At 57.9% G+C, this 12,500-nt stretch overlaps 1 protein-coding gene across 1 annotated transcript in view; it reads left to right on the forward strand.

Moving 5' to 3' along the window:
- Positions 1 to 218: 218 nt before the first annotated feature.
- The window catches only part of CDK12 (cyclin dependent kinase 12), a 34,135-nt gene continuing 21,853 nt past the window's right edge, over positions 219 to 12,500 (forward strand). The window contains 4 exon segments of the mRNA XM_064174032.1: positions 219 to 857; positions 859 to 1,727; positions 6,166 to 7,044; positions 12,111 to 12,287. Of these exon segments, the coding sequence (XP_064030102.1) occupies positions 678 to 857; positions 859 to 1,727; positions 6,166 to 7,044; positions 12,111 to 12,287 (2,105 nt within the window). The 5' untranslated portion in view covers positions 219 to 677.

A 12,500-nucleotide genomic window follows, 5' to 3' on the forward strand; every position in this document is an offset into this window, starting at 1 on the left:
GGCGGCGCCGCAGCTCTCGCGAGATTTGGCAGCGCTGCGGCTCCCCCCCCCCCCCCCCCGCGCTTCTCCTCCGCCAAGTCTCGCGGGATCGGCGGCAGCCGGCGGGGCGGCGGCGTTCTCGCGAGACCCGGGCGCCTCTCGCGAGAGTTGGCGGTTTCCCCCCCCCCCCCCCCCCCCCCCCCGGACGCGGAGCCGTTTCGCTTTGGGAAGTGAGCGGGGGGCGGCGGCGGCGGCGGGGCCGGGCCGGGCCGCACCGGGCCGGGCGGGGGAAGCGGGCGGCGGGCGAGGCCTGCGGGCCTTCCCTTTGAAGGATCCGAGCGGAGCCCCCGGGCGGCCGGTGCTGAGGGAGCGGGGAGGGATCGCGGGCCCAGGCCCCGCCTTCCCGGGGCGCCCCCGCCGCCGCCGCGCTGCCCTCAGGGCCTGGGCCCCTCGGATGAGGCGGTGAGGCCGGGGCCCTTTCCCGTCTCCTGCCCTCCCCCCTCCCCGCCTTCCGCCGCCTCCGGGGCCCGGCGGGGCCGCGCTCCTTGCCCCGCTCCCCATGTAGGAGGGGGGTGCTGGCGGCAGGGAGGGCCGAGGCCGGGGTGAATGGTGCGCGGAGCGGGGCGCTGAGGCCGTCTGAGGTGTGAGGGTCTCGGAGGCTTCCCCCCCTCCCCTCTGCCCAGCACAGTGGAGGAGGAATGCCAAACCCGGACAGACATGGGGGCAAGAAGGATGGGGGCGGCGGGGGGTCCTCGCAGCACGGGCCTGGCGGCGGCAGCTCCAACAGCAAGGAGCGGCACCGGTTGGCTTCCAGGCACAAGAGGCACAAGTCCAGGCACTCCAAGGAGTCGCCGCTGGCGGCCCAGGAGACGGCGGCCCCCCTTGGGCGCGATGATCAAGCCCCTGGTGGAGTACGATGACATCAGTTCGGATTCGGATACCTTCTCGGATGATGTCGCTCTCAAACTGGACCGGAGGGAGAACGAGGAGAGGAAGGACAGGAGCGAGAGGCTGCAGAAGCATCGGCACCACCAGCACAAACGCGTCCGGGAGCTGATGAAGAGCAAACAGGCTGAGAAAGAAAGGAAGTTAGAAAAGAGCCTGGAGGCATCCAGCAGGTCCGGCTCCGGCAAGGACAGGGTGTCTGGATCCTCCAAGAGACTCCTGGAGAGCGAGGAGCGTCCCAAGTCCTTGTCCTCCAAGACCAGCAACAAGGAGTCCCGCTCGGCCAAGGCTCACAAGGAGAAATCCAGGAAGGATCGGGAGCTCAAATCCGGCCACAAGGAGCGCAGCAAAAGCCACCGCAAAAGGGACGCTCCGAAAAGCTACAAAACCCTTGACAGCCCCAAGAGGAAATCCAGGAGTCCCCATAGGAAATGGTCTGACAGCCCGAAACTGGACGACAGCCCCTCGGGAGCCTCCTACATCCAAGAATACGACCTCAGCCCTCCCCGCTCCCACACCTCCAGCAACTACGAGCCCTACAGGAAGAGCCCCGGCGGCTCCTCACGCCGCCCTTCCATCAGCCCTCCCTACAAGGAGCCTGTGGCTTACCAGTCCAACGCCCGCTCGCCCAGCCCCTACAGCCGGCGCCAGAGGTCCATCAGTCCCTACAGCAGGAGGCGTTCGTCCAGCTACGAGCGAGGCAGCGGCTCCTACAGCGGCAGGTCCCCCAGCCCCTACAGCCGCCGCCGCTCCAGCAGCCCCTTCGGCGCCAAGCGTTCCGTCAGCCGCAGCCCCATCGCCAGGTGGGTGCCGCCGGTGCCCCCTGGGGGCGTGGGGAAGTGGTTGGGAGACGGCAGGGGTTAAGCTTTTGCTTTGCCTGGAATGGGTTGCCCGGGGAGGTTTTGGATGTGCCCTTCCCTGGAGGGGTTGGGAGGGCAGGTTGAAGCACCTCCCTGGGTAACCTGTCTCAGCACCCTGTTGGGGCAGGACTTGGAGTGAAGGCAGAGGAGTTGCTGGGGGTTGAACTTTCTCTGGGGGCTGTTGTGGTTTAATCATCAATCCTGGAAGGGTTCAGCTTGGAAGGGAGCTCAGAGCTCAGGTGCTCCAACTTGCCTGTTGTGAGCAGGGACAGCTCTCAGCTAGGCTCAGCTGCTGAAGGCTTCTTCCCGTTCCCAACCTCACTGCAAAGGAAGAGGCTACCCAGGGAGGCTGTGGTTGTGTCCTCCCTGGAGGTGTTCCAGGCCAGGTTGGATAAGGCCATGAGCAGCCTGTGCTGGTGGGAGCTGTCCCTGCCTGCTCATGGCAGGGGATTGGAAATGGATGCTTTTAAAGGACCCTTCCAACCTAACTCATCCTGTGAGTCGTGGTGGGGCCCAGGGTGCTGCCTGCCTGCCTGCTGTGGGCTGGTTGCTGTGGTGCTGCTTTAGCTGGGTTCAGAAGGTGTTCACACTTTGGGAGACCCCTCCCTGGCTTGCTGTTGGCAGCCTCCATGTTGGCTCTGGGCAGAGAGGCCCAGGGCTGGCTGAGCTCCTGAGATTAAATTACACCCCCTGAGGAGGTGGCCCCTGCAGCAGGGCCCAGGCTCCTCGGGAGGGTTGTGCTCTGAAGGCACATGAGGCCATTCAGCTCCTGATACGGGCTCTAAAGTGCTTCCCTAGGGGAGAAGTTCAGCAGAGAGGATGTTTTCACTTACTCCTGGAAGCCCAAAGGCTCCAAGGTGTGAAAACTGGACCCCACTTTGCAAGAGAGGAGTTTGTTTTGAGTGCATTTTGCTCTTCCTGACCTGACTTCCCTTTTGCCTCGAGTTAGAAATGACCACATCTATGAACTCCATCTCCTCAGCCTAAATTTGCCTTTCACAGCCCAAGAGTTTATTGCTTCCAGCCTGAATTTGGGGCATGCTGGAAGGGCAAGTAGGGAGCAGCTGGGTCCTGGCTTAGCTATGATTTGGGGTTTCTTGCTTTTTCTTTAGCTGGTAACTTTGCTGCAGAAGGAAACTTCCCTGAAGTGTTTTCTTTTCAAGCCTTCATCAATCATCCTCTGTTACCTGCAGGATAATTCACAGCTCAGTGCTGGCTCTTGGCTTTAGCTCAGTGAGAGGTTCCAGTTGTCACCATGGGTGCTGGGGAGCTTTGCTTTGGAGCTCCATGGCAATTAAGATGTGACCTGGAATTGTAATCTCTATAGAAATGCTCTGTGCTGGCTGAGTTCTGCTGCATCCTGTGGCCCTAACAGGAGCTGCTGCTGCCTCCAGAGCCTGTGGATGTGATCAGCACTTCCCAAAGAACTTGGGGGGGGGGGGAGAAGGGCTTATGGAATTTGGCCTTTGTTGCCACAGCAATTCCCTTCACTTCAGGAATAGTCTTCCCTGGTGGGTTTGAAGCCTTTGTACTTGCTGTGGGAGGGAGGTTGTGTTTGGGTTAGCACCCTGGAAGCTCTCAAGGACAATCTTTCCTCTGCTGGCATTTTCCAGAGTGAGCATTTCCTTCAGGCTCTTTCTCTGGCTGCACCTGAGAGATTCTGAGAGACAGTCATAGGATCATGGAATGGGTTGGGTTGGAAAGGGCCATAAAGATCATCCAGTTCCAACCCCCTGCCTGTGGGCTGGGACACCTCCACTAGCCCAGGTTGTTCCAGGTCCCATCCAACCTGGCTTTCACTTCTCCACAGCTTCCCTGGGCAGCCTGTTCCAGTCTCTCACCACCTTCATGGGGAAGAATTTCTTCCTAGTGTCCACTCTAAATCCAGCTTCTTCCACTCTGAATGTTTCTCTTCTCTCAGTCCTCCTTGCCCTGGTGACTCTGCTCTTAATGTCACTTGTTGACCCTTTTGGAAGGGGAAGAATGCAATGGTAGGCAGCTGGGTGGACTTCATGGTATCACAGTGGTAGGCAGCTGGGTGGACTTCATGGTATCATAGGAAGCTGTGTGGACTTCATGGTATCACTGTGGGCTGTGGCTCTTGATGAAGCCAGCTCTGAGCAGGGAGACAGCAGCTGGAAATGAGTCTACAAAGACCTGGACTTCCCCTCCCAGCCAAGGCTGCTCCATGTCTGGCCCTGAAGTTGCTCTTTCTGTAACCTGCTCCTTGCTTCTGGCCTGAAGAAACCAAAACAATTCTTTTCCTCATCTCAATTGGGAACCAACTTTGAAGCACTTTGTGCTGCTTCTCTGAGCTTGCCCAAAACCTTTTCAAAGGCATCTCTGACTTGCTGACAAAACCCTGGACCCCAAAGCAAGAGGTTCCAAAGGTTACTCACTGTTTACACTCAGCTTGTGCTGAGTCCTCTGAGTCTCTGGCTTCAGTTGGTCACTGCTCCTCTTCTCTGTGTGATGCAGAGCAAAACCCATGCACCACCCCTTCAGAAAACATCCCCCTGGAGTGGTTCTGCTGAAGGAGCAGAGGCAGTTGGATGTTTTACACCCATTACAAGCTGTAATTCATTGCTGGGTTTGCTCTGGTGCTGAGCTGAGGGAGCTGCAGTCGTTCAGCCTGGAGAAGGGAAGGTTCCAGGGAGACCTTAGCCTGCCAGTACCTGGAGGGGGGGTGCTACAAGAAGGCTGCAGAGGGACTGTTCCCAAAGGCCTGCAGGGACAGGATGAGGGCAGTGGTTTGGAATGAGAGCAGAGCTGATTTGGGTTGGATGTGAGGAACAAGCTCTGTACCATGAGGGTGCTGGAACACTGCAACAGGTTGCTCATCCCTGGAGATACTCAAGGTCAGGCTTGAGAGGGCTCTAGTTGAGACTGTTCCCTACTGAATGCAGAGGGGTTGGACTGGATGAGCTTTGGAGGTCCCTTCTAAACCATTCTCTGGTGAGGCAGATGTGTGGAAATTGATGGTCAAACATCTGCTCCAAAAGCCCAAGGTGGGAGCCTCCTGCTGCTGCTGACCTGTCAGGAGCTCCCCTGCAGGAGCAGATCAGCTGAGGCTTCCCTACAGCTCCTCTGAAGGTTGATCTGCAGACAAAGGTGTAAGGGGAGGCAGCTGCCATTGCCCCAGAGTGGCTGGGGAGGGACTGTTTGATCCCTGCTCCTGTGTGCCCTCTGCTCCTGGCTCCTGCAGAAGAGCAGGAAGGGTTTGGGACAGCAGATGCCTTCATCTGGCACATTTCCTTAGGAAGCAAGCATCTGACTGTGGCTCTGATCCTTCAGAGGAGGTAGCAGAGGCATTTCTGGGACACTGGATTGTTTCCACTGTCTGACAAGACAGGCTTGGAGGGTTGGGGTTTTATTTTAGTGCTTTCTGTGCTTTTTCTTGACTCTTCAAGTCCCACATTCAGTGTTAGGAGCCAAAGTGCTGTGCTGCTGGGAGCCCACCCAGCAGCTTTGGCTTTCAGATGCTTGTGCACCACTTCAGCCTGGGTTGGACAAGATGACCTCTGGAGGATCCCTTCCTGAATCTTTGGAAGTGAGGAATGATTTGGTCAGGAGGGGAAAGAACAGCTGTGGGCCTCTATTCCTTGGAGCAGCTGCTGGCACTGCAGCTGAAGCTAGGACAAGACATTCCAGAGGCCTTCAGCTTGCTGAAGGTGGCTTGGGCTAAGTGTGGCAGCTCTGTGTGGACCTGCTGGAGCAGTGACCACTCTCACCCAGATCTTGGCCACAGCAAAAGGTTGTAGGATGTTGCTGAGTGAGGAAAAGTTGGATTTGGGGATGTGCTGCTTGGAGAGGAGAGGGCTTCAGGGGTACCTTAGAGCTGCCTGCCAGTGCCTGAAGGGATCCTGCAGGAAGGCTGCAGAGAGACTTCTGCTGAGGGGGTCTGGAGCCAGCCCAAGGGGGAATGGTTTGGAGCTGAGGCAGAAGTTGTTGAGTGTGAGGGTGGTGAGAGCCTGGCCCAGGCTGCCCATAGAGGCTGTGGGTGTTGAAAGCCAGGTTGGATGAGGCCTTGAGCAACCTAATTGAGTTGAGAGCTGTCCCTGCCCCTTGTCCTATTGCCTTGGTGAAAATTCCTCTCCAGCCTTCCTGTAGCTTGCCCAGGGTCAAGGCCCATCCCTGGAGATACTCAAGGTTAGGCTTTGAGCAACCTCCTCTAGTGAAGCATGCAGCAGGGTTTGACTGGATGACCTTTGGGGGGTCCCTTCCAACCCATTCTCAGATCCCAGTACTTTAGTCTCTCCTGACAGCTCTTCTGGAGCTCCTGACCTCAGCTGCAGGCTGAGCTGAGAGCCGCTGGGAGCAGCCTGGAGGAGGTTGTGCCATGCTCCCTTTTTCACTTCTCCCTTCCCTCTTGTCCCTGCAGGAAGTCGGTGAAGTCCCGCAGCAGGAGCCCTGCCTACTCCAGGCACTCTTCATCTCACAGCAAGAAGCAGAGGTCTGGCTCCCGCAGTCGCCACTCCAGCATCTCCCCCTCCCGGCTGCCTCTCAACTCCAGCCTGGGGGCAGAGCTCAGCAGGAAGAAGAAGGAGCGAGCGGCGGCGGCGGCAGCGGCGGCCAAGGTGGATGGGAAGGAGGCGAAGGGCTCCCCCATTTTCCTGGCTAGGAAGGAGAACAGCTTGGCTGAGCTGAAGGAACCTGCAGCAGACGTTAAAAAGGTCTCCAAAAGTGTGAAGTGTGAGAAAGCCTCCTCGGAGCCGGAGCCTCCTGCCCAGCCGCACCCCAACGCCGACACCAAAGGCCCTGCGGAGGCAGCGAAGCCCAAGGCGGAGGAGAACTCGGAGAGGAAACTCCCTGTGCCAGCCAGAGACCCCAAACAGACTGCAGCAAAGGACTCCAAGCCTGCAGCAGGGGCAGAGGACCTCCTATCTGCGAAGGAACCAGAGGCAGCAGAGAAGGAGATTCCCCCTCCCCTCCCCTCTCTCAAGTCCCCTCCTCCCCCTCTGCCCACCACCACGCCGCCGCCTCCCACTCCGCCCTTGCCGCCTTTGCCTCCGGCTCCTGCTGTCCCACCTTTGCCACCGGCTCCCCACCAGCTCCCTACTTCAGCCCCAACCTCTTTGCCATCCTCTGCCCACCCAAGGACGTCTACTTTATCCTCCTCTCAGGTGAACTCTCAGTCCTCTGTCCAAGTGGCTACAAAGACTCAAGTGGCTGTGACGGCTGCTATCCCGCACCTGAAAACTTCAACGTTGCCTCCGCTTCCGCTGCCCCCTATTTTAGTTGGGGAAGATGACTTGGATAGGTAAGGTCCTAGCAGAGCCTCTCCCCCCCTCACACATCTCCTTTGCCTTTTAAAAGCCAAACCTGCAGCAGAAATGGATCCTTTTGGTTGGTTTGGCAGCTGCCAGCTCGTCCTGCAGTGGTAGTGATCGCTTCCTCCGTGGCCAGCCCTGGCTTTGGACTTGGCTGGGTTATGTGCAGAGGGTTTGTTATGCCTGTGCAGGTTGTGTTGTGGATGTCTCCTCCTTGGAGGTGCTCAAGGAGAGGTTGAGTGAGGCTTTGAGCAGCCTGAGCTAGTGGGAGGTGTCACTGCTCATGGCAAGGGAGTTGGATCTGGAGGAGCTTTGAGGTCCTTTCCAACCCGTTCTGTGAATCTTCCAATACCCAAAGGGATCCTGCAGGGAGGCTGCAGAGAGACTTTTGCTGAGGGGGGTCTGGAGCCAGGCCAAGGGGAAATGGTTTGGAGCTGAGGCAGAGCAGAATGAGAGTGGAGCAGAGGAAAAAAGTTGAGTGTGAGGGTGGTGAGAGCCTGGCACAGGCTGCCCAGGGAAGCTGTGGCTGCCTCCTGCCTGAGGGTGTTCAAGGCCAGGCTAAGTGAGGCCTTGAGCAGCTGAGTCTAGCTGAGAGGTGCCCCTGCCTGTGGCAGGGGGGGTTGGAACTGGCTGGTCTTGAAGGTCCCTTCCAAGCCAACTTATTCCATGGTTCTATGAACTTGTCTGAAGCACATTAGAAGGGGAGTGGGGTTCTTTTGGCAGGGGGGGAGAGGGCAATGGCCCAGAGCTTCCAAACTGGAGCCAGAGAAGAAGAACACTCTTCTTGTGTCCCCTTTGGAGCCAGCAGTGTGCTGCTAACATCAGCTCCTCACTCATACCTCTTAGCCTGGGCATTCCTGATGCCTTCTGTGCCTTGCCAGCCGTGGCTGAAGGTGCAGTGAGGATGTTGGTGGTTAGTCAAGGGTGGTGTGGCACAAGTAAGTGTCTTACACCATGAGTGATGCCTTACACAATGCCTGTGACTTGCTACAGTCACTCTGTAGCTGCACCCTGAGCCCATCTCTTGATGGGTTAATTGATGGTTGTGACTTGTCCTGGTATCAGGGTTGTGTTGACACTGCCATGGAGGTGAAAGCTCAGCCTGAGCTTGGTTTTGGTGTCCTTCCTGAGCTGGCTGATCTTGGTCTGCCCTCTGCAACTCCTTGAAAGGAAGTTGTGATGAGGTTGGAGGTCACAGTTTGGGCTGGAGGCCTCGAAGGTCTCTCCCAAGCAGATGTGTTCTGTGTCTCTGCTGACTGCTTCTCCCTAGCAGTGAGTGACAGGATGAGAGGAAATGGTCTCAGACTACCCCAGGGGAGTTTTAGGTTGGGTGTGAAAAGAAACTTCTTGACTGAAAGGGTTCTCCAAGCCTGGCACAGGCTGCCCAGAGAGGTGGTTGTATCCCCACCCCTGGAGGTTCTTCCAAGAGGCAGAGCTGTGGTGCTGAGGCTTAGCCTCAGCCTTGGTACAGTTGGGGAATGGTTGGACTGAGTGATCTGAGAGCTCTGCTCCAAGCCAAACAGTGCAGTGCTCAGTGTCTGATTAGCTGAAATGGACCTGGGCTGAGCCTTTCACAGGCTGCAGCTTTCCCCAGCTCCAGGTGTGAGCAAGTCTCTGCTGCCTCCTTTCCACCCCCAGCCAAGGGCCTGCAACTCCCTCTTGGGTTTTTATGCCCACTGGAGCTCTTTGGTCACCACTCAGCTGTGCCTTAGCTGAGTGCTGTCACAAGCCCAGGAGGGTGGGTGCAGATGCAGCTGGTTACTGAGCTGAGGAAGAGGAGTTCCAATGATTTCCTTCCCAGTAACAGGGTGGGAAAGCCCAGCTGGCTGTGCTGGGTCTGGAGGCAGCTGCAGATGGCACTGTCTGCCTGCAGAAGCTTTCTTATCAGCTGCCTTTATGCTTAGGAGCAAAACTTAAGATAAGGCTTGAGTTGGCATGGGTTGGGGCTGGGAGAAGGTTCCAGCTCCAAGACCATGGCAAGCACAGGGTTTAGAAACACTCTTAAAGTGTCTGAGCACAAAACTCCCCTTGCCTGGGGGCTCCTCAGCCTGCCCTAGGGCTCCCCAAGGCCTCAAGATTTATGTGTGAAGTGTTTTTAGGCCTCACAGTGGTCAGGGTGTACCCTGGGTGACTACACCTGGCAGGAGATGCAGCAGCAGGAGGGGAGAAGCTGTTTAGAAGCAAGTGGTGGAAACTTTGCAGGTGTTTGATGTTGCACTTGGGAGCTTCAGGGCTTGTGTAGGCTCCTGGGAGCATCTGGCTGGCTGCTGGCAGCAGTTAGATGCAGACCTGGCCCTGGTCACTTTGCTGATGATTTGGGCTTTGAGGAGCCTTTGTTGGGCTGTTGGTGGTAGCTGAGTCAGAGCAGGGTCAGATTGGAGCTGAGAAAGAAGTTGAGTGTGAGGGTGGTGAGAGCCTGGCACAGGCTGCCCAGGGAGGCTGTGGCTGCCTCCTTGGAGGCCTTCAGGGTAAGTTTGGATGAGGCCTTGAGCAACTTGATCTGGTAGAAGGTGTCCCACGGCAGGGAGGTTGGAACTGGCTGATCTTGAAGGTCTCTTCCAACCCATTCCAGGACTGAGAAGCTCTCAGGAGCTGTCCTGCTGCTTAGGAGTGGGTTGAACAAAGTCAACTGAGCAGCTGCTTCTGTGAGTGTGGACATCCAAACCTCTCCACACACCCCTGGGGGACCTGTAGAGGAGCCAACCCCATCTGCCCTGCACTCGTGGGGCACAGCCTCTGCCCTGCTGCTGCTCTGCCTGGCCAGGTCCTGAGCTCCAGTCCCTTGTCTGAGGTGTGCTGTGGGTTCTGCCCTGCTGCAGCCCTGCCTGGCCAGGCCCTGAGCTCCAGTCCCTTGTCTGAGGTGTGCTGTGGGTTCTGCCCTGCTGCAGCCCTGCCTGGCCAGGCCCTGAGCTCCAGCCTCGTGTCTGAGGTGTGCTGTGGGTTCTGTCCTGCTGCAGCCCTGCCTGGCCAGGCCCTGAGCTCCAGTCCCTTGTCTGAGGTGTGCTGTGGGTTCTGCCCTGCTGCAGCCCTGCCTGGCCAGGCCCTGAGCTCCAGTCCCTTGTCTGAGGTGTGCTGTGGGTTCTGTCCTGCTGCAGCTCTGCCTGGCCAGGTCCTGAGCTCCAGCCTCATGTCTGAGGTGTGCTGTGGGTTCTGCCCTGCTGCAGCCCTGCCTGGCCAGGCCCTGAGCTCCAGTCCCTTGTCTGAGGTGTACTGTGGGTTCTGCCCTGCTGCTGCTCTGCCTGGCCAGGCCCTGAGCTCCAGTCCCTTGTCTGAGGTGTGCTGTGGGTTCTGCCCTGCTGCAGCCCTGCCTGGCCAGGCCCTGAGCTCCAGCCTCATGTCTGAGGTGTGCTGTGGGTTCTGCCCTGCAGCTGTCCTGCTGTGGTGTCTGTAGGATGTGCACTGCTGGCAGCAGTGTGCTCATGGAAGGGCTTCCCCCCTGGGTTCTCTCAACGAGGGAGTTGTGCAGATCTGGTGTCCAGTAGGAGGATTGGGCAGGGGACACCCCTGTGCTCTCCACTGCTCTGTCCTGAGGGCTCAGACCTGGCTGGGGATGCTGACAAGCAGCAAACCTCCTGCTGATGGCCTAAGAACAAACCCTGGCAGGGATTTGCTCTTTTCCTGTCTCTGATAGGGGGGAAATTTGCATGGAGAAGAATTTCTGAGTCTTCAGACCTAGAAATTCTCCAGTGCCTGAAGGGATCCTGCAGGAAGGCTGCAGAGAGACTTCTGCTGAGGGGGTCTGGAGCCAGCCCAAAGGGGCTGGAGCTGAGGCAGAGCAGGGTGAGAGTGGAGCTGAGGCAGAAGTTGTTGAGTGTGAGGGTGGTGAGAGCCTGGCCCAGGCTGCCCCTTAGAGGCTGTGAGTGCCTCCTACCCGGAGATGTTCAAGGCCAGGCTGGATGAGGCTTTGAACAGCTGAGCCTAGCTGAGAGCTGTCCCTGCCCCTGGTGGGGAGGTTGGTAGCAGCTCAGCTCTGAGCTCCCTCCCAGCCTGAGCCACTCTGGGATTTTAACCAAACTGAACCAACTGCCTCTTGCCAGCCCTGCTGCTGTTGGTCCTTTTGGCTGTTCTAGAGAGCAGTCAGCATTGGGCTTCTCAGCAGCTGGCACAAGTCAGAGCTGCCCTCCAGTCCCTGCTAAGCTGGAAGTCGATGCAGAGAGATTTCACTCTGGACTTCAGGGTTTGCTGCTCTTCAACGAGTCAGGCATTGAATTTTGCTGCCAGAGGTGAAGGTTGCCAGATGCCCTCAGCTTTCTCACCAGAAACTCAGATTAACATCAGAGAATCCTAAAATGCCTCAGGTTGGAAGTGACCTCAGAGCTCATCTACTGCAACCCCCTGCTACAGGCAGGGGTGTCTCAAAATGTGGTTGCTCAGTGCCTCATCCAGCCTGGCCCTCAACACCCCCAGGCAGGAGGCAGCCACAGCCTCCCTGGGCAGCCTGGGCCAGGCTCTCGCCACCCTCACACTCCACAACTCTTTCCTCAGCTCCACTCTCATTCTGCTCTGCCTCAGCTCCAAACCATTCCCCCTTGGGCTGGCTCCAGACCCCCTCAGCAAAAGTCTCTCTGCAGCCTCCCTGCAGGCTCCCTCCAGGCACTGGCAGCAGCTCTCAGCTGCCCCTGGAGCCTTCTCCTCCCCAGCTCCCTCAGCCTGTGCTCACAGCAGAGCTGCTCCAGCCCTGGGCTCAGCTTTATGGCCTCCTCTGGCCTCCCTTTGCCCTCCTGCTGGGGACACCAGAACTGATCTCAGCTCCTTACTCTCTTACCTCCCCTTTGCCTTCATCCCCAAAGCAGAGCTGGAACTGTCTGGGCTGCTGCAGCTGGAGGCAGCTGTGCTGGTTTGGAGCCAGTGGATCCAACCTTCCTCTCTTCTCTCCCTGCTGTCAAACTCATCCTCTGCTCTATGTTCTCCTTAACCCTGCTCACTTGACCACCTCAGCTCCAGGTTTTCCTGACTTCAGAGACCTGTTGCCTTCCACTTGTGTTCTTTTGTGCTGTGTGTTGAGCTGGCTGTGAACTTTCTGACCTCTCTGTTGTGTTAACTTTTGGGGCTCCAGTCCAAAAGAGATTCTTCCTCCAAAACCTGTGAAGAAAGATAGAGAGCAGAGACCACGACACTTACTCACGGACCTCCCGCTCCCCCCAGAGCTCCCTGGGGGGGATCCATCTCCTCCTGACTCCCCGGAACCAAAGGCAGCCACACCACCTCAGCAACCCTTCAAAAAGAGACCAAAGTAAGGCTCACTTTTTCTCCTCCTCCTCCTCCTCCTCACTCCTTTCTTTTCCTGCTTTGTGGGAGTTGAAGCTTTGCTGCTGCTGCTGCCCCACGCCAGCAGTGGGTTGCGGTTCCGTGGCTTTGCCTTGGCGTCTCCTGCAGCACCCCAGGAGGAGCTGCTTGCATGCTCTGTGCTCTGCCTCCTAGGCCCTTACACAGCATCCCAGCATGG

This window comes from Pogoniulus pusillus, chromosome 40 (assembly GCF_015220805.1).
Source record: "Pogoniulus pusillus isolate bPogPus1 chromosome 40, bPogPus1.pri, whole genome shotgun sequence".
NCBI lineage: Eukaryota > Metazoa > Chordata > Aves > Piciformes > Lybiidae > Pogoniulus > Pogoniulus pusillus.